This window comes from Sciurus carolinensis, chromosome 8 (genome assembly GCF_902686445.1).
Source record: "Sciurus carolinensis chromosome 8, mSciCar1.2, whole genome shotgun sequence".
NCBI lineage: Eukaryota > Metazoa > Chordata > Mammalia > Rodentia > Sciuridae > Sciurus > Sciurus carolinensis.
Genome location: NC_062220.1, coordinates 147,793,161 through 147,816,032, shown reverse-complemented (window position 1 = coordinate 147,816,032; position 22,872 = coordinate 147,793,161). Strand labels below are relative to the sequence as shown.

General features: G+C 40.9%; 1 protein-coding gene across 9 annotated transcripts in view; it reads left to right on the top strand.

Moving 5' to 3' along the window:
• Mphosph9 (M-phase phosphoprotein 9) overlaps positions 1 to 22,872 on the top strand; it is a 56,019-nt gene that overhangs the window by 29,505 nt on the left and 3,642 nt on the right. For 4 of the 9 annotated variants that reach the window (XM_047561110.1, XM_047561107.1, XM_047561103.1 and 1 more), the window contains 10 exons: positions 6,626 to 6,673; positions 8,023 to 8,087; positions 10,291 to 10,392; positions 15,342 to 15,494; positions 16,366 to 16,541; positions 17,494 to 17,640; positions 18,371 to 18,491; positions 19,834 to 19,937; positions 20,572 to 20,819; positions 21,089 to 21,157. In XM_047561110.1, coding sequence (XP_047417066.1) covers positions 6,626 to 6,673; positions 8,023 to 8,087; positions 10,291 to 10,392; positions 15,342 to 15,494; positions 16,366 to 16,541; positions 17,494 to 17,640; positions 18,371 to 18,491; positions 19,834 to 19,937; positions 20,572 to 20,819; positions 21,089 to 21,157 — 1,233 coding nt within the window. Of the gene's footprint in view, positions 1 to 6,625; positions 6,674 to 8,022; positions 8,088 to 10,290; positions 10,393 to 15,341; positions 15,495 to 16,365; positions 16,542 to 17,493; positions 17,641 to 18,370; positions 18,492 to 19,833; positions 19,938 to 20,571; positions 20,820 to 21,088; positions 21,158 to 21,540; positions 21,577 to 22,872 lie in introns of all 9 variants that reach the window. The other 5 variants (XM_047561108.1, XM_047561105.1, XM_047561104.1 and 2 more) reach the window with 3 other exon arrangements.

Here is a 22,872-nt window from a genome sequence, read left to right as displayed (position 1 = left end):
TGTATTTCTTACTTTACATACTTGCAAACACAGAAAGTTGCAAAAATTGTACAAAAAATTTTCATATATCTTCATTCACCCAGATTCCCCAAAAGTTAACATTTTATAATATGTGGTTTATCACTATTTGCATATAGTTTTTTTTTTTTTCCTAAATGATTTGAGAGTAAGTTGATGATATAATGAGTTTTATCTCTAAATATTTCAGGGTGTATTTCCTGGAAACTAGGACAGTCTCATATAAAGGCTTCGTATATACCTAATTATTTTATAGAACTGCTTTCCAGTCTGGTAGTCATTAGCCACATGTGAGTATTTAAATTGATCAAGATTAAATTAAATTTAAAACTTAATTTGCCACTTGTATTAGCCATATTTCAGGTGCTTAGTTAATAAGTTTCTTAGGAGGAAACAAAAGTGCAAAAATCACCTTTTTCTTATCAAACTTTAGCCTGCTAGTTTTAGCTTTCCTTGAGGACCTTGCCTGAAACAAGTAGCACACGTGGCGGTTTTTCTGATTGTTACTCCTGATGCACTTGACTGAACCGAGGAGCTCTCCTTTTCCTTTACTTATTTCTATGAAGTTGCAGATTCGCAGGTTATTTCATTCAGTGACCGTTCTTTTTTGCTCCCGTTGTCTCAAGTTTGGACACTGGACAGCAGGAGACACTTCACGCCGTCTGAGCCTCTAGCTTCCCGTCATTCTATACTTTTTGGCCTAGTGAGATGCTCTGGGCTCATCTCGCACTTTTCCACTCGTTTTCCATGGAACCCTGGTTCCTTTTAGTGGAAAATGGCGTGTATGCTAAGACCTGGCACCAGGTACATGTTCTTTGTTACTCCTGGGATGTCACTGAAGAATAGCTGTAATTTTTTTTCCAGTACTGGATATTGAACCTGGGGCCTCCGCACGTGCCCTACCCGAGCTACACCTCTAGCCCCCTCCCCCCACTTTTTTGGGGTACTGAGAATTGAACCCTGGGGTGCTTTACCACTGAGCCTCAATCCCCAAACCTTTTATTTATTTATTTATTTATTTATTTACTTTTTAAATATTTTTTTAGTTGTCAATGGACCTTCATTTCACTTAAGTTATATGTGGTGCTGAGAATTGAACCCAGTGCCTCACACATGCTAGGCAAGCGCTCTACCCCTGAGCTGCAAACCAGCCCCTTATTTTTTATTTTGAGGCAGGGTCTCACTGAGTTTCTGATGGCTTTGTTAATATGCCAAGGCTGGCCTCAAACTTGCTGTCCTTCTGTCTCAGCCTCTCAAATCACTGGAATTACAGGTGTGTGCCATTGCACCCCAATCCTTTTTCTTTTTAAGTATCTTTAAAATTTTTTTTTTTTTTTTTAAATTTTGTGGTGCTGAGGATGGAACCCAGAATCTCATACATGCTAGGCAAGTGCTCTACCACTGAGTTACATATGTCCCAAGCCCATGATGTTGCACTTACCTCAAATGTTTCCAGCATACCGAAACATATAGAGAAAAATCCAATGACTACCCACTGACCAGCCTACTGGATGCAGCTGAAACAGCTCTCTTGCTTTGCTCCTGCCCTGGAGCCACCTGCTTTGCTAATTGTGCTATTTGCTTCGCACATTTCCTTAGGTTCCTATATGCATGTGTCTGTGAACAGTATGCACTAGTCATGTGTCATATTCTTAAATTACATGAGTTGCATAAACCCTTCTGCATCCTGTTTTTTCCCTTTCAGCTTTGTTTCTGAGATTTACTATATTGCTACATTTAGCTTTTATTTATTCATTTTTATTTAAACATTTATATTTGAAATATTTTAGGTACATTAAAAGGTATGAAGGATAAAATAAAAACATGTGTGAACCCACCACCCATCTTAAGGAATAAAGTACCAGATACGTTTGAAGTTCTTTGTATACCCTTTTCGGATTGCCTCTCCCTTCCTGGGAGTGACTGATGTAAATTATGTGACTGTCATCCCCATGTCTGTGCTCTGTCCTCACATGTACATGTATCCTTACCATGTTATTTCTTTGGCATATCCTAGAATATTTTATACTTGCTAACATTTGCTAATTGGCAACTCTTTTCTCTTGTAAGATTTATCCAGTGGCTCTGTGGAGTGGCACTAGTTCATTGCTTCTCATTCCTGTGTGACAGTCCATTATACCGGTCTTCTGCAGTTTGTTTTCTTGACACTGTTACTGCATGAAGAATGACTCTGCAATGAATATTCCTACACAGGGCTCTGTGTGTGTGTAGGTACTTCTCGGGTATTTTTCAGTTACCATAACTGCAAAGCAAATTATCCCAAAACCTCACATTCTGCTTATGAACTCTGGTCCAAGAACCTGGATGATGTGGCAGGGACAGCTTTTCTGCAATGTGTAGGACCTCAGCTGGAAACTCAGAGGTAGAGGCTGGCGTCTTCTGGCGTCAGGTGCCCATCATCTGAGGTTGCAGCTCCTCTCCCTGTGGGCTCGTTTGGGCTTCTTAGCAGCATAATGATTGAGAACCAGGCATCCCAAGAGGGTCCCAACTGCCATGTTGGCTTTTGTGCGCTTAGCCTTGGAAATCCTACAGCATTACTTGTGTCTTATTCTAATTTTTAAATGGTCTCAATATCCTGCATAGGGTCAAGGGGAAGGGAACTAGATACTGCCCCTTGATGGGACAGAGCAAGAGCCTGTGGGACTGGAAATACTGTGGTGGCCATTAGGGAAATACAGTCTGTCACAGAATCTCTTTCTGAGTGCAGTGGGTGGGACACTGAATATGAGCATTGTCATGCTTGCTAGATATTGCTAAGTTGTATTCAAAATGGTTGTACAGTTTATTCTCCAAGTAATAGGGTATGAGAATTCTTACTTTCTAGATTAATTCCAATGTTTATTATTGTCAAACCTCTACATTTTCGCTAATGTGATTAATACAAAATGGTTATATGTAGAATGGTTCTCTTCTTCTGGCCTGTGATTTGCTTTTGACTTTATTTGTGATTTTTTGATTTGTATTTTGTTTTTGTTTTTGTTTGTTTTAACCAGGGATTAAACCCATGGGTGCTTGACCACTGAGCCATATCTCCAGCCTGTTTTATTTATTTATTTTTTAATTTTGAGGCAGGGTCTCTCTAAGTTTCTTAGGGTCTTGCTAACTTACTGAGGCTGATTTTTGAACTTGAGATCCTCCTGCCTCAGCCTCCTGAGCCTCTGGGATTACCGGGATGTACCACAGTTTTTGACTTATTTGTGATATTTTTGTGGGGTACAAGTTTTTTGGTTTATACTGGAGATTGAACCAGGTACATGTCACAACTGAGCTATATCCCCAGTCCTTTTTATATTTTATTTTGACACAGTCGCTCACAAAGTTGCTGAGGCTGGTCTCAAACTTGTGATCCTCCTGCCTCAGCCTCCTGAGTTGCTAGGATTACAGATATATACTGCCACGGCTGGTGTGCATGCCTTCTCTTTTTCTTTATTATTTTTATCATTATTGTTACGACTTTTTACATCATCTGTTAGTTTTTCCCCCCTTCAGTACCACATTAGTATTTACTTTTTTATTTCTAAATAATGTTCTGATGTTATTTCTTGAGTTTTTAACATTACCTATAATCATGGTGGATGAAGATTTATCCTTCACACATCCTCTGGCTGAGCATAGGATTCTAGTGTGTGTTTTCTTCAGTTTGAAGACTTCATTCCAGTGTTTTGTGTTGTCTGTGAGATGATTGGTTCTCTTCACTCCCCATCCAAACCCATGGCTTTTTTCCCCCCTCCTATCCCACCTTCTTTTTTGGTTTAGAAGTTTTAAGCCTACAGAAAAATTGTAAGATTGATACAGTGAAAATGCCTGTATATTTTTTACCTAGGTCATAGTTATGAATATTTTATGTTTTCCTTTTGTCTTTAGAGATACAAACTTTTCTCTTGTGCTAAACTTTTTCCCTTTGGTGCTGGGACTTGAACCAAGTGTGTTCTACCACTGAGCTGCACCCAGCTTTAGAGTGAATTACAGACACTGTGATAGTTCACCCTCAGGCTCTTCCATAGGTATTTCCTAAGAGGCTGTTCTCCTCTATAATGTCAGTTTATCACTGATACAGTACTAGTATCTAATAAACTGTATTCGAATTTCCTCATTTATCTAAATAATGTTCTTCATAGTTGGGTTTTTTTTCTTTTTAATCTAGAATCCAATCAAGGTTCACACATTGTATTTAATAAGTATGTTTATTTTTTTCTTCTTCTGGAACATTTGTAATACCTGTATCCTTGATATTCTGAAATTTCCTAACAATATGCTTCAACAATATCCTTTGATACAGGATTTGTTTCACTCATTGTTTGGGGGCACATGTTCTTATTGTTCTACCTGGGTATTAATATCTTGCAGTTCTACAAAATTGGCTAGTGTTATTTTTCTGTTAATTTCCTACATCTGTGTTCTCTGGTCTCTATTTCTAGAACTTTTTTGGCAGGTATTGTATGTTCTTATGTTTTAGTTTTCTTTATAACCTCTTTGTTCCTTATGTTCTGGTCTTAATATTAAATTTACTTCTGGTTTTTTGTTTCTTAAGAGCTCTTCCTTTTTTTCTGAGTGCTCATTTTCATAGCTTTCTAGTCTTGTTTTACAAATGAACTGTTGTTGTTTCTGTAAGGGTATTAAATATGGCTTTCCTGGATTTTTTTTTTTTTTTTTTTAGGCTTAATCTTTTTTTTTTTTCTTTTTTTCTTTTTTTTCTTTTTTTGTGACTGGGGATTGAACTCAGAAGCACTTACCTACTGAGCCACATCCCCAGCCCTTTTTTGTATTTTATTTAGAGACAGGGTCTCACTGAGTTGCTTAGGACTTTGCTAAGTTGCTGAGGCTGGCTTTGAACTCATGATCCTTTTGCCTCAGCCTCCTGAGCTGCTGGGATTATAGGTGTGTGCCACTGTGCCTGGCTCTTTATTTCTTTTGAGTTAACCTTTCATTTGGATTTGAAGTCTTTGTTTGTTTGTAACTGGGGTTTGAACCCAGGGTGCTTAACCATTGAACTACATCCCCAGCCCCCTTTTTTATATTTTATTTAGAGATAGGGTCTTGCTGAGCTGCTTAAGGGCCTTGCTAAGTTGCTGAGGTGGACTTTAAACTTGTGATGCTGCTGCCTCAGCCTCCCAAGCCACTGGGATTCAGATGTGCACCACAGTGCCTGGCTGAAGTCTGTTTCATACTGAGTGCTTTTTCCAAGTGTTGGTTCTCTTCTACAGGTCCAGATTTAAAAGTGGGGCAGTAAAAAACTGTTGAGATACCTGGTATGTCATCACTTCCGGGCAGTCATAGAGGGATATCCCAACTCTGTTAAGAGACTGCCCCATATGAACATGGAAAGGTCTTTCTCTGGGCTTACTAGTTTTCCCAAAGAAAAGTCTTCCAGTCTCTCTTGGGACCTGTCAGCAGGCTCCTGCAGCAGTGGAAGGGAAGGAGTTGGGTTCTTGGACAGACTTATGTGGTCATTCTCTCTATCACTTTGCTTAATAACCCTTTGCCTTTATTTTTAGGTTCCTAAGTTCCATTATTTCTTGTTTAGTTTCTTCTGTGTCCTGTTATCTGTCTGCACAGTCTGTTGCTATATAGGACAGGGGAAGGGTCCTGAGATCTGACCAGAGTCAGCCCTCCAAATCCAAGGGTGCTGTGTCCACAGATTCACCCAGCTGCAAATTGAAAATATGCAGGAAAAACAATTGCATCTGTAGTGAACATATACATACCCTTTTTTTGGTCTGATTCACTAAGCAGTACAGATAACGATATTTATATTATATAGGCATTATAAGTGATATAGAGATGACTTAAAGTATACAGGAGGTTGTGTGTAGGTTCTAAGCAAATACTGTGCCATTTCACATAAGGGACTTGAGCATGATTAGGTTTTGGCATCCACAGGGTCTCCCCGTCTAGCACTTGAGGCTGAGGCCCTCCACCCTGCCCAGGCACTTTGGGTCTCTGTTTGATCTTCTAAAAGGTCTTTTATTGAAATCTCTGTTTTGTTTTCTCTTTGATTTCTTCATTGTTAAGTTAGTGGGATGTGAGGGTAAAGGGGAAATTCTGTGAGGAAATTCTTCTTTGGAGGCCTCACATGTCATTTTAAATAAATTAGTTAGCTGTGTTAAACTTTTGAAACTCTTTTTATTTTGCTTTTATTCTGTTGAACAAACAGCGAAGTACAATGTGCAACAATTCTAAGAAAGAACAGTGCAGAGGGGCCGGGCTTGTGGCTCAGTGGTAGAGCGCTTGCCTAGCATGTGTGAGGCACTGGGTATGGTCCTCAGCACCACATACAAAGGTATTGCATTCACCTACAACTAAAAAATATATATATTAAAAAAAGAACACTATAGATTCTACTATTGTAAAATACTTAAAAGGTGTTAACTGATATTGTTACTTTTGAAATAATTTCAAACTTAGAAACTCACAAGAAATATCAAGAATTGCCATGTTGCTGTTACCAGAATCACCAATTCTATGTAGTCCTCTGTCTGCACGGTGTTGGCATTTGGGAGGATCTGAGCTCTTTCGTTGTGCACTGTCCCTCAGTTGATGCTGTGACATTTGATTTTGTGACACAGTTCTTTGTTTTTCCTTGTAGCTCTTAGGAGAGTACGAGTCCCTTGGAAAAGAACATGGCCGAGTAAAGGTAAAGAGCGAGGCTGCCTGTGGGTGAGAGCCCTGTCCTGGGGACGAGGAGCTCCGACCTGTCTTCTCCTTCTCTCCTCCTCTCCTCACCCACAGCTGTTTGAACTGGACTACTTACTCTCTCTGGGTGGATACCCTGTTTTCAAATGTCTGCCCTACTTCATTCACAAATTTGTTATATTCACTAACAAACATTTATTGACTGACAGTTACGCTTGTGATGAGTTGAGGTGAAATGGTTTAGAAGAATATAAAGTACCATGTAGATGCAAATAGTTCTTAGTACTGTTTCCAACTGGGCAGGGTGGTGCATGTCTGTAATCCCAACTGTTGGGGGATAGAGGATGGTGACTGAGGCAGGAGGCTCACAAATTGGAGGCCAGCCTGGGCAACTTAGCAACAAGACCTTGTCGCAAAATAAAATAGAAAGGCCTGGGGTGTAGCTCAGTGGTAGAGTGCCCACCTAGCATGCATGATGGCCTGGGTTTGACCCCCAGTACCACCAAAAATCAAATCAAATAAATAAATACACGTATATTCACAGTTTACATATAGTTTTAATTTTTCAAAGCATTAGTTTTTTTGCGGTGGTATGAGTTTATTCATTACATCTGAAATCTTAGTTAGAGAGCTCTGTTTGGAATCTGCCTATTTGAATTCAGTGGAATCCCACAGTGGTACTGAAAGTAGAATGCAGGAGTTTCTATTGCCTGGGATGCAGGGCTGTGGGTAAGACCAGTGGCAGGGCCCACGCAGCTCCAGGCCCTCCATCCTGCCAAGGGCTCCAGGGATCCAGGGGTGGCTCACACTATATCTCAGACCATTGAAGGGATTTCTTTTACCCTTCTGCTAAGCTTTTAGTTAAGTTTGTGATTAAAATATGTCCATCTGGGTTGTTTCTCATTTGGCAAAGTATAACAGACTATCCTTGGCCTACTGGGCCTCTACGGTAGGCCACTCTTGCCCCTTCCTGTCTGTATTGGTGCACTCTGCCTCCAGCTACATCTCTATCCCTTTTTAATTTTTATTTTTTGTTTTATTTATTTTTGGTACTGGGGATTGAACCCAGGGGCACTTAACCACTGAACTTCATCCTCAGCCCTTTTTTGTATTTTATTTAGAGACAGGTTCTTGCTGAGTTGCTGAGGCTGGCTTTAAACTTGAGATCCTCCTGTCTCAGCCTCCCAAGGTCTCATTAAACCGTAGCGGTAGAGCTTGCAGAGACTGACATCATGAATATTTGCATAATTTGTAGCTAGTTGGTTTACCTTAGTTTTGTATTGTACATTTTAAAATAAAATGATACATCTGAATACTTCAGTTATCTGAATTTTCCCTTTGTTTTCATAGGATACATTAAATACAACCGAGAACAAATTGCTTGATGCACATACTCAGATTTCTGATTTGAAAAGGTAAAATACCTCTAGTTTTTCTGTCTGTCTGTCCTAAATCTTTTTTTTAATACCTTTATTTATTTATGTGGTGCTGAGGATCGAACCCAGTACCTCACACATGCTAGGCAAGTGCTTTACCACTGAGCTACAGCCCCAGTCTCTTTTATGTGTCTGTATTAAGAGTGATGAAAAGATTTTTTTTCTTCTTGAGGATTTTTAAGCAGTTTGAGAACTAGTTTATCCTACTCTTTTCCTGACATGGAAATACATTTGATTTTAGCTAAAGGAGATTGTAGGTGATTAGACCATATTGGTGGGCGTGTGTGCTTCCCCAGGCATCGCGTGCCTCCTCCACAGAGTGGAGCGCTAAGTGGCATTTAACCCTCTAGAGGAACTTGAGGGAGCAGTCCTGTTCACTGGGTTTGGTTTTTGTGGTACTGGGAATGGAACCCAGGGTTCTCTACTGGTAGACTGCATCCCAGCCCTTTTTATTTTCAGACAGGGTCTCACTAAGATGCTGAGGCCCATCTTGAATTAGTGATTCCCCTGTCTCAGGCTCCCGAGTTGCTGGGATTACAGGGGTATGCCACCATGCTCAGCTCACTGAATTATTTTTATGATCCTAAAAGAAAATGAAATTCTCATCCAATTTTTGTGGTGATAGACTTTCAGAAAGATCCAGTTTGGAGACTGTATTAATCTGATTTGCTTAATTAAATTGGAAAAGAGTCATAAATAATCCATATTGCAAATGATTAGTAATATCTAAGTTGGCTTTAGAGCATATTTTTACATTTATATTTGGGTATAAATAATGCCCCGTATTTAGAAATGTTGCTGCAGCTGAAGGACTTTTCACAGAGAACAGACAGCTGTCCAGAGCTCTCATCTGCTGGACTCTACTCTGAGTCATTCATTCCAGCGAGAGCTTCCTTATCAGATTAGGATAAGCATCAGCCCAAGAGCTGTTCTTTCTCAAGCCTTCTTTGCGTCAGGGTGGTTGAGAATTCAGGTTTAAAGACATACACAAAGTTTAAAAGTACAGAAGACAAGGATATCCTGGAAGTAACTGGTCAGAGTACTCTTCTGCTGGTAAACTGGAAATGGATTTTATTCTGAACAGGGTACAAATGAGACAGATTGCTTATAGGCCAAGAGTTGTGTGGGGTATTTTAACCTTGGCCTTTTTTAAAAATAAGAAAGTTGTTTTTGTTGTTGTTGGTACTGGGTATTGAACCCAGGGGCGCTTAACCACTGAACCACACCCCAGCCCCCCACTTTTTTAATGGTTTATTTTGAGACAAGGTCTCACTTAAGGCCTCACTAAGTTGCTGAGGCTCACTTTGATTTTGTGATCCTCCTGCCTATCTCCCAAGTTGCTGGGATTATAGGCGTGCACCACCACATCTGGCTTAGTAAGTTCTTTATAATACCTGTTTTCTGTTTTTGAAATTTAAGGCCGTTTCCATGTTTGTGAAACTGTTTCCTATTATACTTTGCATGCATGAATACATTTATATCACAAATGTTAGGATGCAGTTTATTTGCTATTTTAATTTATTTTTATTTAATTTATTATACCCTGCATGTTTTGATTTGTATAAATTTATATAAATTTTTTATTTGTTGTTCCTATTTATTTATTTATTTGAGCACTCGACCACTGAGTCACATCCCCAGCCCTATTTTATATTTTTATGTAGAGACAGAGCCTCACCGAATCTTTTAGTGCCTTGCTTTTGCTGCGGCTGACTTTGAGCTTGCCATCCTCCTGCCTCAGCCTCCTCAGGTGCTGGGATTACAGGTGTGCACTACTTCACCTGGCTTGTTGTTCCTTTTTTCTTTAGTTGTAGTATAATGAAATGCTCCTTTGAAGAGCCTTGTGTTCTTGTTTTTTTCTTTTTTTTCTCCGGATTTGTTCAGTTTTTAAAGTTTAATGATGGTGTTGTGGCTCAGTGGCAGAGCGCTTGCCTGGCATGTGTGAGGCACTGGGTTCCATCCTCAGCACCACATAAAAATAAATAAATAAAATAAAGGTTTAAAAAATACAAAACATTTAAAAAAAAGTTTAATGATGGTAATTTACCATGAAAAATGTTTATAGACAGGCAACCCTTTTGTAAACTTTTCCAAGAGGGACTGCTTCTTAAGTAACTTGTAGTTGAGCTCTATTTTCAGTTTGTTGAGATGTACTTATTTTATCCTATTGCTTTTGAATTAGGACCATCTCAAAACTTGAAGCTCAAGTGAAGCAAGTAGAGCATGAAAATATGTTAAGTCTTCGTCATAATTCTAAAACTCATGTGAGACCTTCACGTGCCAAGTAAGTTACTTAATCTTGGTAAAGCTAGAAGTAGGTGTACACTTCTATTTAAATGAGAAGCTCAGTTGTCTAAATCATGAGAGTCATGGTTGAAATCCTTACAGAACTTGGATCTGTATAAGCCAGGCTTGGTGGTATATGCTTATAATACCAATGACTTGGTCCTGTCTCAAAATGAAAAATAAGGACGACTAGGGATGTACTTAGTGGTAAAGTGCTACTTTACCGATCTCTAGAACGAAAGTTCAATCCCTGTACCAAAAAACAAACAAAAAACTTAGATGTGTATAAAAATTAATTATTGAATATTGTCAGGCATTTGTCAAAGTGAGGAAAGATAGAATCAAATTGGGAAGAAGGAAATTTGGAGTGTATTTTGTACTTGACTCTGTCTCACTTTGGGTCCTTAGGCAAATCACATTTTTCTGGAGTTCAGTTTTTTTTATCTGTAAAACTAAGGACACTGGGCTGAAATATCTCCGAAGGTCTTTTAGCTATAAAAATCCAAACATTTTATTCCTGTGTTATGAAGACGGAGTATGTGTTTTTCTTCTTAAGTTTTCTTAGTTCTTTCAGAATTAGCATTGCTGTAACCTCAGGGTATTATCTTTTCTATCCGCACCCCGGTGATATTAGGGATTGAACCTGGAACTTCATACAGCCTGGAAGCTGCATCCCCAGCCTTGAGCCTCTCAATTGCTGGGATTAATGTCCATTTGCTTTTTACTTTTTAAATATTCCTGCCATGAGGAGAGGATGGAGAGGACAAAGTAGAAGCAGGGAGGCTAGTCAGGCTACTGCGGCCTTAGGAGAGAGATGGTGTGACTCGGGGGAAACTGCGCTTGAGAGTCCTGGAGGTGGAATCCCCGGAACATGCTTGTGAATTGCCTGGCAAGGCTCAGAATAGCTCTTGATTTCTGTATTGAACACCTAAAGGTGCCATGTACTGAACAAGGGAAGGGAAGGCATCAGATACTGTGAATATTCTTGTTTGAGATTCACATGAACTCCAAGCAGACATCAAGTAGGCAATTACAAATTTAAGTTTGGAGCTCACAAGGCAGGTCTTAGGCTGGAATTGTGAATGTTGGAGCCATCTGTTTTTGGGTGCGGCAGCTACAGGATGGATAGGAGTTGAGTGTGTTTAGGGAAGAGTGAGCTCAGAACAGAACTCTGAAGGAGCCTGTTTTGATGCTGGGTAGAGGAGTTGGCAGAGGAATGAGAAAGAGCTGCTTGGAAACTGGGAAGACGGAAGCAGTCACTGGTTGGAGCGCTGCCAGAGGTGGAGCAGAGGGAGGATGGACAGGCTCTGCTGGGTCTGGGCACTGGAGGCTGCAGGTGACTTGGAGTTTGGAAGGAGTGACAGAAGTCGAAGCCCATTTGAAGTATATTAAAAGGTGAATTAAGACAATCTGAATGTCTCCCGGCTGGAATATATTCCTAGATAACAAGATACCTGTGATAGTGTGTAAGAGAGCAGGATTGGCAAACTGCAGTCTGCAGGCCAAATCCAGCCACCACCACCTGCTTTTACTTTGTAAGGTGTGAGCGAAGAATAGTTGGTACAGTTTTAAAAGTTTGAAAAAGATATTTCATGATATGTAAAAATTTTATGAAATTCAAATATCACTGTCTATAAATTTTTATTAGAGTATAAGCAAGGTTATTCATTTATTGATTGTCCCTCGCTGCTTTTGCACAACAGCAACAAGATTGAGTAGCTGTGACTTCTTTCTATTTGAGGTGCTAGGAGTCCAATGGAGGGTATCATGTGTGCTCGGTAATCACTCTACCACTGAACTGTACCCCCAGCCTAAAACAGGGTACCATTTTTATGGACGTTAGCATGTACAGTAGGTCTTCGTGTATCTTATAGCTTCATACAAATATAGTAGAATAACAATACATGCTGAGCACGCTTTTAGTATAAATGGTTTTTTAGGGGGAAGGGAAGAATGAGTTTGTAGGGGGTCTGTAGTGTCCCTCTCTGTTGTAAACATTTAAAGGGGCCAAGTGTGGATGCACGCCTGTTTTCCCAGCACTAAGATAAGGCAGAGGAATCTCAAGTTCAAGGCCAGCCTGGACACTTAGGGAAACCCTGTCTCAAAAATAAAATGATCGGGACTGGGGATGTAGCTCAAGGTAAAGCATTTGCCTACCATGTATGAGACCCTATGTGCAATCCCTATAACTGAAAAAAGAAAAAATCTAAAGGATATATAACAAAGAATCTAGATTTTAGAATGCTGGATGGTCACTGCATGAGTATTGCCTTATGTCTGTGTATGCTAGAAATATTTTTTTAAGTGAACAGGAACCAATAAAGAGTGAGTATTTAAGATACAAAAGAATTCTTATAGCCTAATAGGAAGAAGACAAACTTGAGTCTCAGTAAAAAAACGGTAAAAGAACATGAATAAGCAGTCCACAGAGAAAGAAACCTGAATGACTAACAGAAGCGAGGAGAAGCATACTGTGAGGCGCAGCGGGGAGGCTGCCAGCTGGGGTGGTAACAGGGTAGCGTCCTTGCCGTCGGACAGGCAGACGTAGCACCTAATCGTCCCAAAGTCTGTGAAGATGTGAGAAATAGGAACTCAGACTAGTGGTTGACTGGAAGTTGGTGCAGCTCATCTGGAGGGTGGTTTGACAACAGCCAGGAAGAATGAAGATGATGTGTACACCCCAGATCCCACATTTCCATTCTTAATTATTTACCTTAGGTCAGTTTGCGCATGTGTTAATTGTAGCCCTGTTGAGTGGTGATGTGTTAGAAACTACGCTGCCGTAGCCAGGAGAGAGGATGAAAAGCTCGCATTCAAACTGTAGATAAATGAGTAAAATGATAAAGCTATACATATAAACATGGATAAGCCCCAAACATAATGGTGAATAAAAAGAGTAGTGTTAAAAGAATGTATACAGTATGCCTTTATTTAAAAACAAATGCAAGTATATATATAAAGTCTTATGTCTTACAATGAAAAACAAATATGGCAAGATCTTGGCATCTGTTAAAACTGAGAGTGGGTAGGTGGGTGCTGGTTGTGTAGTAGTCTTTGTAATTTTCTAAGAGCGTTTGAGTATTTCTTAATTTAAACATTGAGAGGATCCAGGCGTGGTGGCACAAGCCTTTTATTCTAGTGACTCAGGAGCCTGAGGCAGGAGAATTGAAATGTCTAGACCAACCTGGGCAACTTAGTGAAAACCTGACTCAAAATAAACAAAAATAGAGGCTGGAGATGAAGCTTAGTGGCAGAGTGCCTGGTTCAGCCCCAGCCACTCGGTGGCAGTGCTGCTGGCGTGCCGAAGGCCCTGGGTTGGACTGAGCACGGACTGGGTGTTGATGCGTAAGCAGGTAAGAGGCGACTCCCGTCTTAGAAGGGTCGCTGTGAAAGGACGAAGAGGAAGAGGGAGTTCTTCTCTCAGCTCTGTTTTCTCTTTGAAGTTGGGCCTGAGGTTGTCAACTGTTGAGTGCTGGGAGCTTCCAGGAAGGTGGGGAAGGGGAGCAGCAGCTGGGAGGCCCGGCGCCCCCTGATTACAGAAGGGCATGTGGCCAGCATGTATCAGTTGTCCACTTGAGGTGGGATGGCCCATCTGCACAGTTGGGTGACTTTTCCAGCAAAGCTCAGCTGTGGAGGTGTGGACTAGAAGTGGGGTCACCCTTGTCAGCTGGGCTTAGGATTTTGCTGCCAGTCAGATGGTGTGATGGAAGGTGAGAGGGGCAGGAGTCAGGCCATGACTAATTACATGGACTCCAGAGCAGACAGAGAGGAGCAAGGGGTGGTGACTAGGAAGGGGTCAAAGGCTGGTGTCCGGCTGCTGTGGTGATGCCCAGGGCTGGGAGAGGAGTCCGGAGTGTTGGTGTTTTGGGGCATGATCTCTGGTGACGAGAGTCCAGTGATGTCCTCCATGGTGGACGACCAAGTAGAGTGTCAAACCACCGGACAGGGGTCAAGGACAGGTCCAGAGTCTGTGGAAGGCCTGGGGTTAACATGTAGTGGTGTGAACCTCAGGCAAGCAGGTTTTCGTGATTACCAGAGGCAGGCATTATCTAGAACCATGGTGCTCGGTACAGTTGTGCTAATGGCTAATGTGACTATTGAAATCAATTCAAAGTAACTTTTTTGGCGGGGGGGTTGCTGGGACGGAACCCTGGGCACGTTGCCACAGGCACATCCCCAGCCCTTCTTTTTTTTTTTTTTTTTTTTTTTTTTAATATTTTTTAGTTGTAGGTAGACATAATACCTTTATTTTATTTTTTTAATGTAGTGCTGAGGATCAAACCCAGGGTCTCACACATGCTGGGCAAGACTCTATCATTGAGCCACAACCCCATCCCCCCAGCCCTTCTATTTTGAGCTAGGGTCTGGCTAAGTTGGTGAGGCTGGCCTTGAACTTGAGATCCTCCTTCCTCAGCCTCCCAAGTCACTGAAATTGCAGGCATGTTGTACCACTGTGCCCAGCTAAAGTTAACATTTTAAATTGGCTCCTTGGTCTCACTGGCCACTCTTCAGGTGCTCAGTAGTGGCATGTGATTTGTGGATGCTGTATTGGACAGTACAGAAGAGAATATTTCTGGTTTTGCAGGAAATTCTATTGAACAGTATTGGTCTGAAGGAACAGGGGCAGCCCTGCTTCATCTCCTTACCCTGACTGCTGCAGGGGAATAGAGTCGGTGTTATGTGCTAGGAGGCAGCTGCGGGGCGGGGGCTGTTGAGAGCTGTGGGCACATGAATATTGACTGCAGTTCAGGACTGCGATTCAGGAATATGCAGGAATAACAGAAACTAAATCTTAAAACCATAAAATGGAATTGAAGCATCTAAAATACAGATTATTACATGTGGTTTTTAAGTCAATGTACAAATAACGTCAGTACTGCCCAAAAGCAGATTGACGTGTGCAGTCTAAGTTGAAGTGTGGTCTAAAGCCAAATGCAAACTTCTCAGCGTTTCTCATTCTGATAGCACACTGGCAACCTCAGATGTCAGCAGGCGGAAGTGGCTGATACCAGGCGCAGAGTATTCCATTTTCACTGGCCAGCCTCTGGACATCCAGGACAGGAAGGTGGATAATCAGCTGGAGGGAACCTATGTTCCTGGGTAAAATAACTGCCACAGGGCCCATTTACGAATGTTCTGTTTTCTTCGAGATTCAGTTGTCTTTTCATGTTCAGAAAGCTAAGAGTCATCCCTCTCCCAACCCCGTCCCTTTTGCAGGGGTGGGGATGGCACCCAGGGCTTGAGCATGCAAGGCAGGTGCTCCACCACTGAGCTACATCCCCAGCCCCAGAGCCAACTCTTTGGTTCTTTAATGTCTTAACTTGAATGACCTAGTTTTATTTTACTTTGCTGGGTTAATTTTTCTTCCCTGGCTCTGCAGAGCTTCCCTGAATGTGTTCAGGGACACAGTGTGGGCTTGCAGGTTCCAACAAGATAGTGACCCTTTCACCCTCCAGAGACCAGGCCCTATTAGCAAGCTCAGTCATGTCCCTATGTGCAGGATGTTGAAAGGATGGGATGCAGGGTGGACTCTGTGCAGGCTCAGTTCTAAGCCTTTTCACGTAAAGCCATCTCCGGTCGGTCACCTGAGGTCCTAGGACGGTGTGGAGATAGCTTGATCTGCTCCAGCATTTTAGAACGTTGGTTTCCCTAACTCTGGGGACAGCAAGGACAAGATCAGCGTGCAGCCAGCAGAGGCTTGGGGAGGCCTTCTTCAGGAGTGCGTCCACACACAGCCTGCCCTTGGCATTGGCCAGGGAGAGTGCTCATGTATCCTTTTTTTAATGAAGGCATTAATTCCATCATGAGGGCACCACTCTTGTGACCTCATCTAGCCCTACTTGCCTCCCTAAAAGCCTCACCCCCAAGTACTGTCACATACGGTTAGGGCTTCAACCTGTACATTCGGGGGTGAGGCAGATACATACATATGTTCGGTCCATGGCACTTACAATTACAATTATTATTTAAGGTATTATTCTCCTCCTGAAAAGGATTCTTCACCTGGAAATTCACCAACAAGCTTCTTAATTAAAAAACAAAGGGAGACTTCAGACACACCCATCATGAAAGCTTTAAAAGAACTTGATGAAGAAAAAATACTTAAAAATTGGGGGACACAGACAGAGAAAGAGGACACCTCAAGTAGTAAGTGTTTATTTTATTCCTTGTTTCATACAGATTGATAGATTTAAGTATTTTCCCTTCTCCCCCCATTTGTATTACCTTCTTTAAAATTAAATTCTTGAATTAGTGCACTGAAGTTTGATTTATATAACTGTTGCTTCAGCCCACTTCATAGATAATTGAATCCCCTACTTAATAATTTATCAGAGTCCTGACATAACATGTACTTTTTATATAAAGCAAATTGCATATGATGTTTTGATTATTAAAAAGGCTTAGGGGCATTCTTTTCTATCCCCCCTGCCACTGGTGGCACAAGGGATGGAACCCAGGGCCTCGTGCATGCTAGGCAGGTGCCCTCCCACTGAGCTATACCCGGCCCTAACATGACATTCTCAAGGATGCTTGAAAAATACCTACACAGGTTTGTCTTACATGCACTCACTAGAAAATTGTGTCAGACATGTAGTATTTGCAGAGTGAGTGTAGCATTTCCTCTTTTTTTCCCCTTTTGTAGTTACTGAGCAGCTGTAGGAAGGGCAAGAATATCTCAGTGCTGTCCGTTTTCACAGGTCCGGATCACGAGCACTTCTCTCTAGCTCCCTGGGCTTGCTGTTCTGGCCTGCCACATGCCTTCGTCTGTGGTGTTGCATCCTCCAGCAGTGTCTCCTAGTAAATAAATTAGTAACCTGCTTCCTAAAAATAAACTCCTGAAAATTCACCTTGAATGCCAATTGTAAACAGGAAGCCAGAATGAATTCAGTATTAACTCCTACGTTTTTCTTCATCAGTCCTTTTATATCATCATAATGTGGTGCATTTGCAAATAACTGTCACAACTGCAGTGGGGAAAAGAAGTGCTTTAGGAAGAGCATACGCTCTGTGGAGGGCTCTGTGTGACATCTGTGATAGAGGCAAGTAACTGAAACCAGATTTGATCTGATTTTTCTTTTTCCACATTTGTTTGCTACAGAATTAGTGAATTCTCGGCAAACTGAATCTTCAGTCAGTACAAATCCTTCCCCAGAGAAATGTGCTCAACAGAGACAAAAGAGACAGAATTCTGCCTCGCAAAGATCATCGTCTTTACCACCTTCGAATCGTAAATCCAGTACTCCAAGTAAGGGTTAGACGTGTGTTTCTTGGGCTGGAGAGAGTGACGTCTGAGCTGTGTATACTGTTTCCTAGTGACGGAATGCCTTGAGCACAGGGTGTCTAAACACAGTCGTCTTCAATAAGTAAAATTGACTGCACAGATACTGCCAGCATCACTTGGGAAATCTCAGTGTATTTAAGTGAGATATTTTTGTCCAGTAAATTGTTTGCAACTGATACCACTTCAAAGTTTTTGAGGTAGTAGACAATTATTAGACATTAATCCCAACAAATCAGTTCATGCTCATCTGAAAACAGAAGGTGCTTCTGACATATATGACCTCAGTTACTTGGCACCAGTCCTCTTCTCAGCCCCTTTCAGGTTTGTTTTAAAAGCGAGGCATTGAGTTTCTGCCCTGCTTTCCCCCTCACCCAGCTGGGGACTTGTCACCGTGCTGCAGGGGTGCTCCCTGTGCACTGCTCTCCTGTCTTACTTGCAGTCCACCTGGAAAACCAGTTCTGAGCCAGAGCACTGGTGCCGCACTCTGCTTTACTAAAGTGTCAGCAGGGGTTCCCTCTAGATGTCAGGGTTATGGGTTATTTATTTTTATTTTTTGTACTCTTGTTTATCTCTCAGGAAGTTTTACAATGAAATTCTTTTTAAAATTAGGAAAAAGTTGTCTGTTGAAAAACTGTTCTGCCAACATAATGCATATTAAAGGAAAAGAATATTTTTTCTTTGTTTTCTTCTATAGCAAAAAGAGAGATTATGTTAACACCAGTGACTGTGGCTTATAGTCCAAAGCGATCCCCTAAAGAAAATTTATCTCCAGGATTTAGTCATCTACTTAGTAAAAATGAAAGCAATCCAATTAGGTAAGTTCTCTGAAACTGGAATAGAACATATATTACTGATTTTTAAAATGTCAACTTATGCCTCCAGCTATCAGTAATTTTTCAGTCACCAATTGCGGCTCTGTGGGTTTAAATCATTTACATGAACATCATAGTAAAAATAAAGCACTACGATGTGAGAAAATAGTTCGTAAACATGTAAGCTTGCTACTGCTAGACTCTTAAGTACCACCTCAGCACCCAGTGCAGCTTTTGGGTGTAGAATGAGGGTTTTTTTGTCTTTCTGAAAAGATTTTAAGATACAGGGAAACTTTTGAACTGTTTGGGTAAGAAAGTGGGCTGCACAGGAGTGACCCCGGCACCAGACACAGATCTACCTGCTCCTGAGCAACTGTCTTCACCATGACAGGGACAGAACCTGGGGAGGAAGGACCTGCCCTTCTGGTCCTATACCCAGTTCTGCTGGGTCTTAGGAGGTCACTTACACACATCGAACCTCAGTTTCCTCTTTATAAAACGGTGATCATGACACCTGCCCTGCGTATTTAGCACTGTTGTAAAATGAGATGACATAGCTGGGCTCGGGGTGCATACCCTTAATCCCGGTGACTCGGGAAACCGAGGCAGGAAGAACTCACGTTCAGCAACCTAGAGAGTCCCTAAGCAACCTAGTGAGGCCCTGCCTCTAAATAACAAGAGTTGGGGATGTGGCTAAAGTGCCCTTGGGTTCAATCCTCAGTACCAGGAAAAAAAAAAAAAAAACCTGATGAAATTACATAATGTTTGGGTAAGTGTTTTAAGTCTCTAGTAAGTAAATATAATTTTGTGTTAGAAAATAATCATTTGAGGGCTGGGTTGTGGCTCAGTAGTAGAGTGCTTGCCTGGCGTGTGTGAGGCATTGGTTTTATTCTCAGCACCACATATAAATAAAGAAAATAAAGATCCATCAACAACTTAAAAAAAAAATGTATATATATATATATATATAAAAGAAAACAATCATTTGCAACAGGCATGGTGGTGCATGCCGTGGGCCCAGCTACTCAGGAGGCTGAGGTAGGTAAGTTCCAAGCCAGCCTCAGCAACTCAGCTAGACTCTGTCTCAAAATAAAAAATAAAAAGGGCTGGGATGTAGCTTGGTGGTAGAGCGTCCTTGGGTTCAATCCCCTATACCAAAAAAAAAAAGAAAAATGAAACATTCAATTTCAGGTTTAGAAAATCACATGACCAGCTTTTTTTAAAAAAGTTATATAAACATGTAAAATTATATAAACATTAACTGGGTGTCAGCTCACCTTTCTAGTGGAGACAGGGAAAATCAGTTCACATTTTTTTCTCACAAGTAACTTGCTTCATTCAATAGATTTGATATGCTTTTGGATGATTTAGATACTGTTCCTGTGTCCACATTACAACGAACCAATCCAAGAAAACAGCTCCAGTTTGTTCCTCTAGACGACTCAGAAGGTATCTTTTCCTACAAAATTATTATCAATGGTGGTAGTCATTTATTTTTTCAAGAGTCCAGTATCTTTTCAAATTCCAAATATTGTCTCATGTATCCTGTGCTCAAATATTTTTCTACTCCAGGGCCTCTAAAAATAAGCATTCGCCATGCTTCCTATTATTATGTCACTGCTATTATCCCCATTGAAAAGTTGGGAAACTGAGGTATGGGGTGTTAATGTTTAATGATTAGGGCTATACTGTCCAGTTACTCTCTTTGCTTTTAAACTTTATAATTTATAAGCAACTTAGACTTTGGATAATTTTTCTCCTTTTTTGTCATTGTTTTTAAGTTTGGAATAAGAAAATGTGTGTGAAATCACTGGGGTAGGCCCTCAGGATGTTAACTGCTCAGGGTTGGTTTATGTCTACTAGATGTGATGAGTTGTTTAGTTTTTAAACTTTGTTTTTTTGCTTTGAGTTTACTTGAAGTTCAGTTACTTTTATGTAACTTTTACTTAAGGTCACTTAGGGAAGTTTGAAAGTTGACAAAACTAAGGGCAAAGCTTTTAGAAATTCCTGGCAACAAAGCACTGAGTAATATGTATGTTAGCTATTGGGAAAATTGATAAGAAATTTCTTTCTTTTCTCACAGAAAAAAGATATTTAGAAAATGCCACTGGCAGTCATGATAATCTTAACTCTTGCTCTGAATCCTTGCCAAATGGAGTGAAGAACGCATCTGTGAGATCAGCCTGGGAGAAGAATAAGTCAGTTAGCTATGAACAGCGTAAGCCTGTTTCAGTAACACCACAGGGTAATGATTTTGAATATACGGCAAAAATTAGGACCCTAGCTGAAACGGAACGATTTTTTGATGAACTTACAAAAGAAAAGGACCAGGTAAAATGAACAAAGACATTTTAAAAAAATCTTTCTCTGAACTTGTTGCTTATGTCTAAGGACTAGTTAGAAGGGAATTATTGAGTCAGATCTGACCCAGGGAATCACCACAGGTACTAGAAGCACAACTGATGACAGAGCAAACTTACGTTAAGCCCAAGTGGACAAGAAAATACTAGGCGGAAATCTTTTTTCCTTCCATTCTATATCATAAACTTCTCCAGTAATTAGCATTCTCTTATTTTTATTTAAATGTTTTGTGTTAACAGATTGAGGCAGCACTAAGCCGAATGCCTTCTCCTGGAGGAAGAATCACTCTGCAGACCAGACGGAATCAGGTGGGAGTCTGGCTGACTGCACTAGGGCTTAGTGCTAGCTGGTGCTCCATTACCCACAGCACGCTGAGCAGGGGTTAAAACTTCTTGATGGGGGTGCTGGGGCTGTAGCTCAGTGGTAGAGCGCTTGCCTAGCATGTGTGAGGCACTGGGTTCGATTCTCAGCACCACATATAAATGAATAAATAAAAATAAAGGTCCATTGACAACTAAAAAATTACTTAAAAAAGAACTTCTTGGTGGTTATAGTCATTTTATAACTAACTGCATGCTAGCTTTCAGGAATGAAAACTGATTTTACCTTTAGGCTTAAGGAAAATGGTGTTCATGTCATTGTAACTTGAGAGCAAATGGCAGTGTGTTTGTGTTCTTCTTTTTTTTTTCAGTGTTGAAGATGGAACCCAGGGCCTCATGCATGCTAGGCAAGTGCCCTACCCCTGATCTACCTTCCCCAGTCCAGCCAGCACCCTTGAACAGATTTCACATTGCTAAGCTCATGCTCCTGTGTTAAATCTCATTTTCTGTTTGCCACCCTCACCTCTGCCCCATTTGCCATTTGTGGGTTTTTTTTTTTGAATATTTTTTTAGTTGTCAATGGACCTTTATTTTACTTATTTATATGCAGTGCTGAGAATTGAACCCAGTGCTTCACACATGCGAGGCAAGCGCTCTACCCCTGAGCCGCCACCCCAGCCCTGCCATTTGTTTCTGAACCCTTCCTGTGTGGTGAGCTTGGGAAAAGCGGCATTTTGCAGCTGGAATGACTGTGGAGGTTGGAAAGGAGAGAGATGTGATTCTGTGACTGGGCAGGAGATGGTGCTGGCAATGTGGCTTCTGCACGTCTTTCGGTTGCTTTTCAAAGAGAATTATGAAATGAGACTTGTAAAAATCTATCTTAGTAATGTTATATTCATGGCAGCAAGTGTATATCTCTTATGGCTTTCCAGTGCCTTCACTTCAGTCGAAGTTTATTTTCAGTCTGATCTATGATACCAGAAAGACCCAAAGAAAAACTTTTTTAGGGCCTATACCCTACCTTCCATTTTTATCTTTCATTTTTGTTATTGTTCTGAAATTTCTTATTAAATAGTTTATAAGAATCAATATATGAAACTCTTAAAATAGTAGGAAAGCAGAAGGAAAACCAGATACTCTTACTGTGAACCAATCTGAAATACTTAATAGATTTTTTTTTTTTTTTTGGGTGCTGGGGATCGAACCCAGGGCCTTGTGCTTACAAGGCAAGCACTCTACCAACTAAGCTATCTCCCCAGCCCTGAAATACTTAATAGATTTTTATGTAACGAACATTGTTATTTCTTTCTCTTAACAAAGTTTTAAAGGGCATTAGTTTCTGTGCATGCATGTCAGTGCTGCTTCCGTCCACTGAGAACACACGGCAGCAAAAAGGGTCTGAAGATGTTCACATAGGATTCACAAGTGAAAAAAAAAAGATGAGATGTTCAACTTCACTGATGAGTAAGAGTGATACACATTTAAACAAAGATGCATCTTTTTATTAGCAGGAAATTTTTAAAAATTATTTTTGTAGTTGTAGATGGATAGGATGACTTTATTTTATTGGCTTATTTTTGTGTGCAGTGCTAAATATCAAACCCAGTGCCACACACATGCTAGGCAAGCACTCGTGCCACTGAGCCACAGCCCCAGCCCGAAGCAGGAATTTTTAAAAATGACTTCTTAGAATGCAGAAGAGC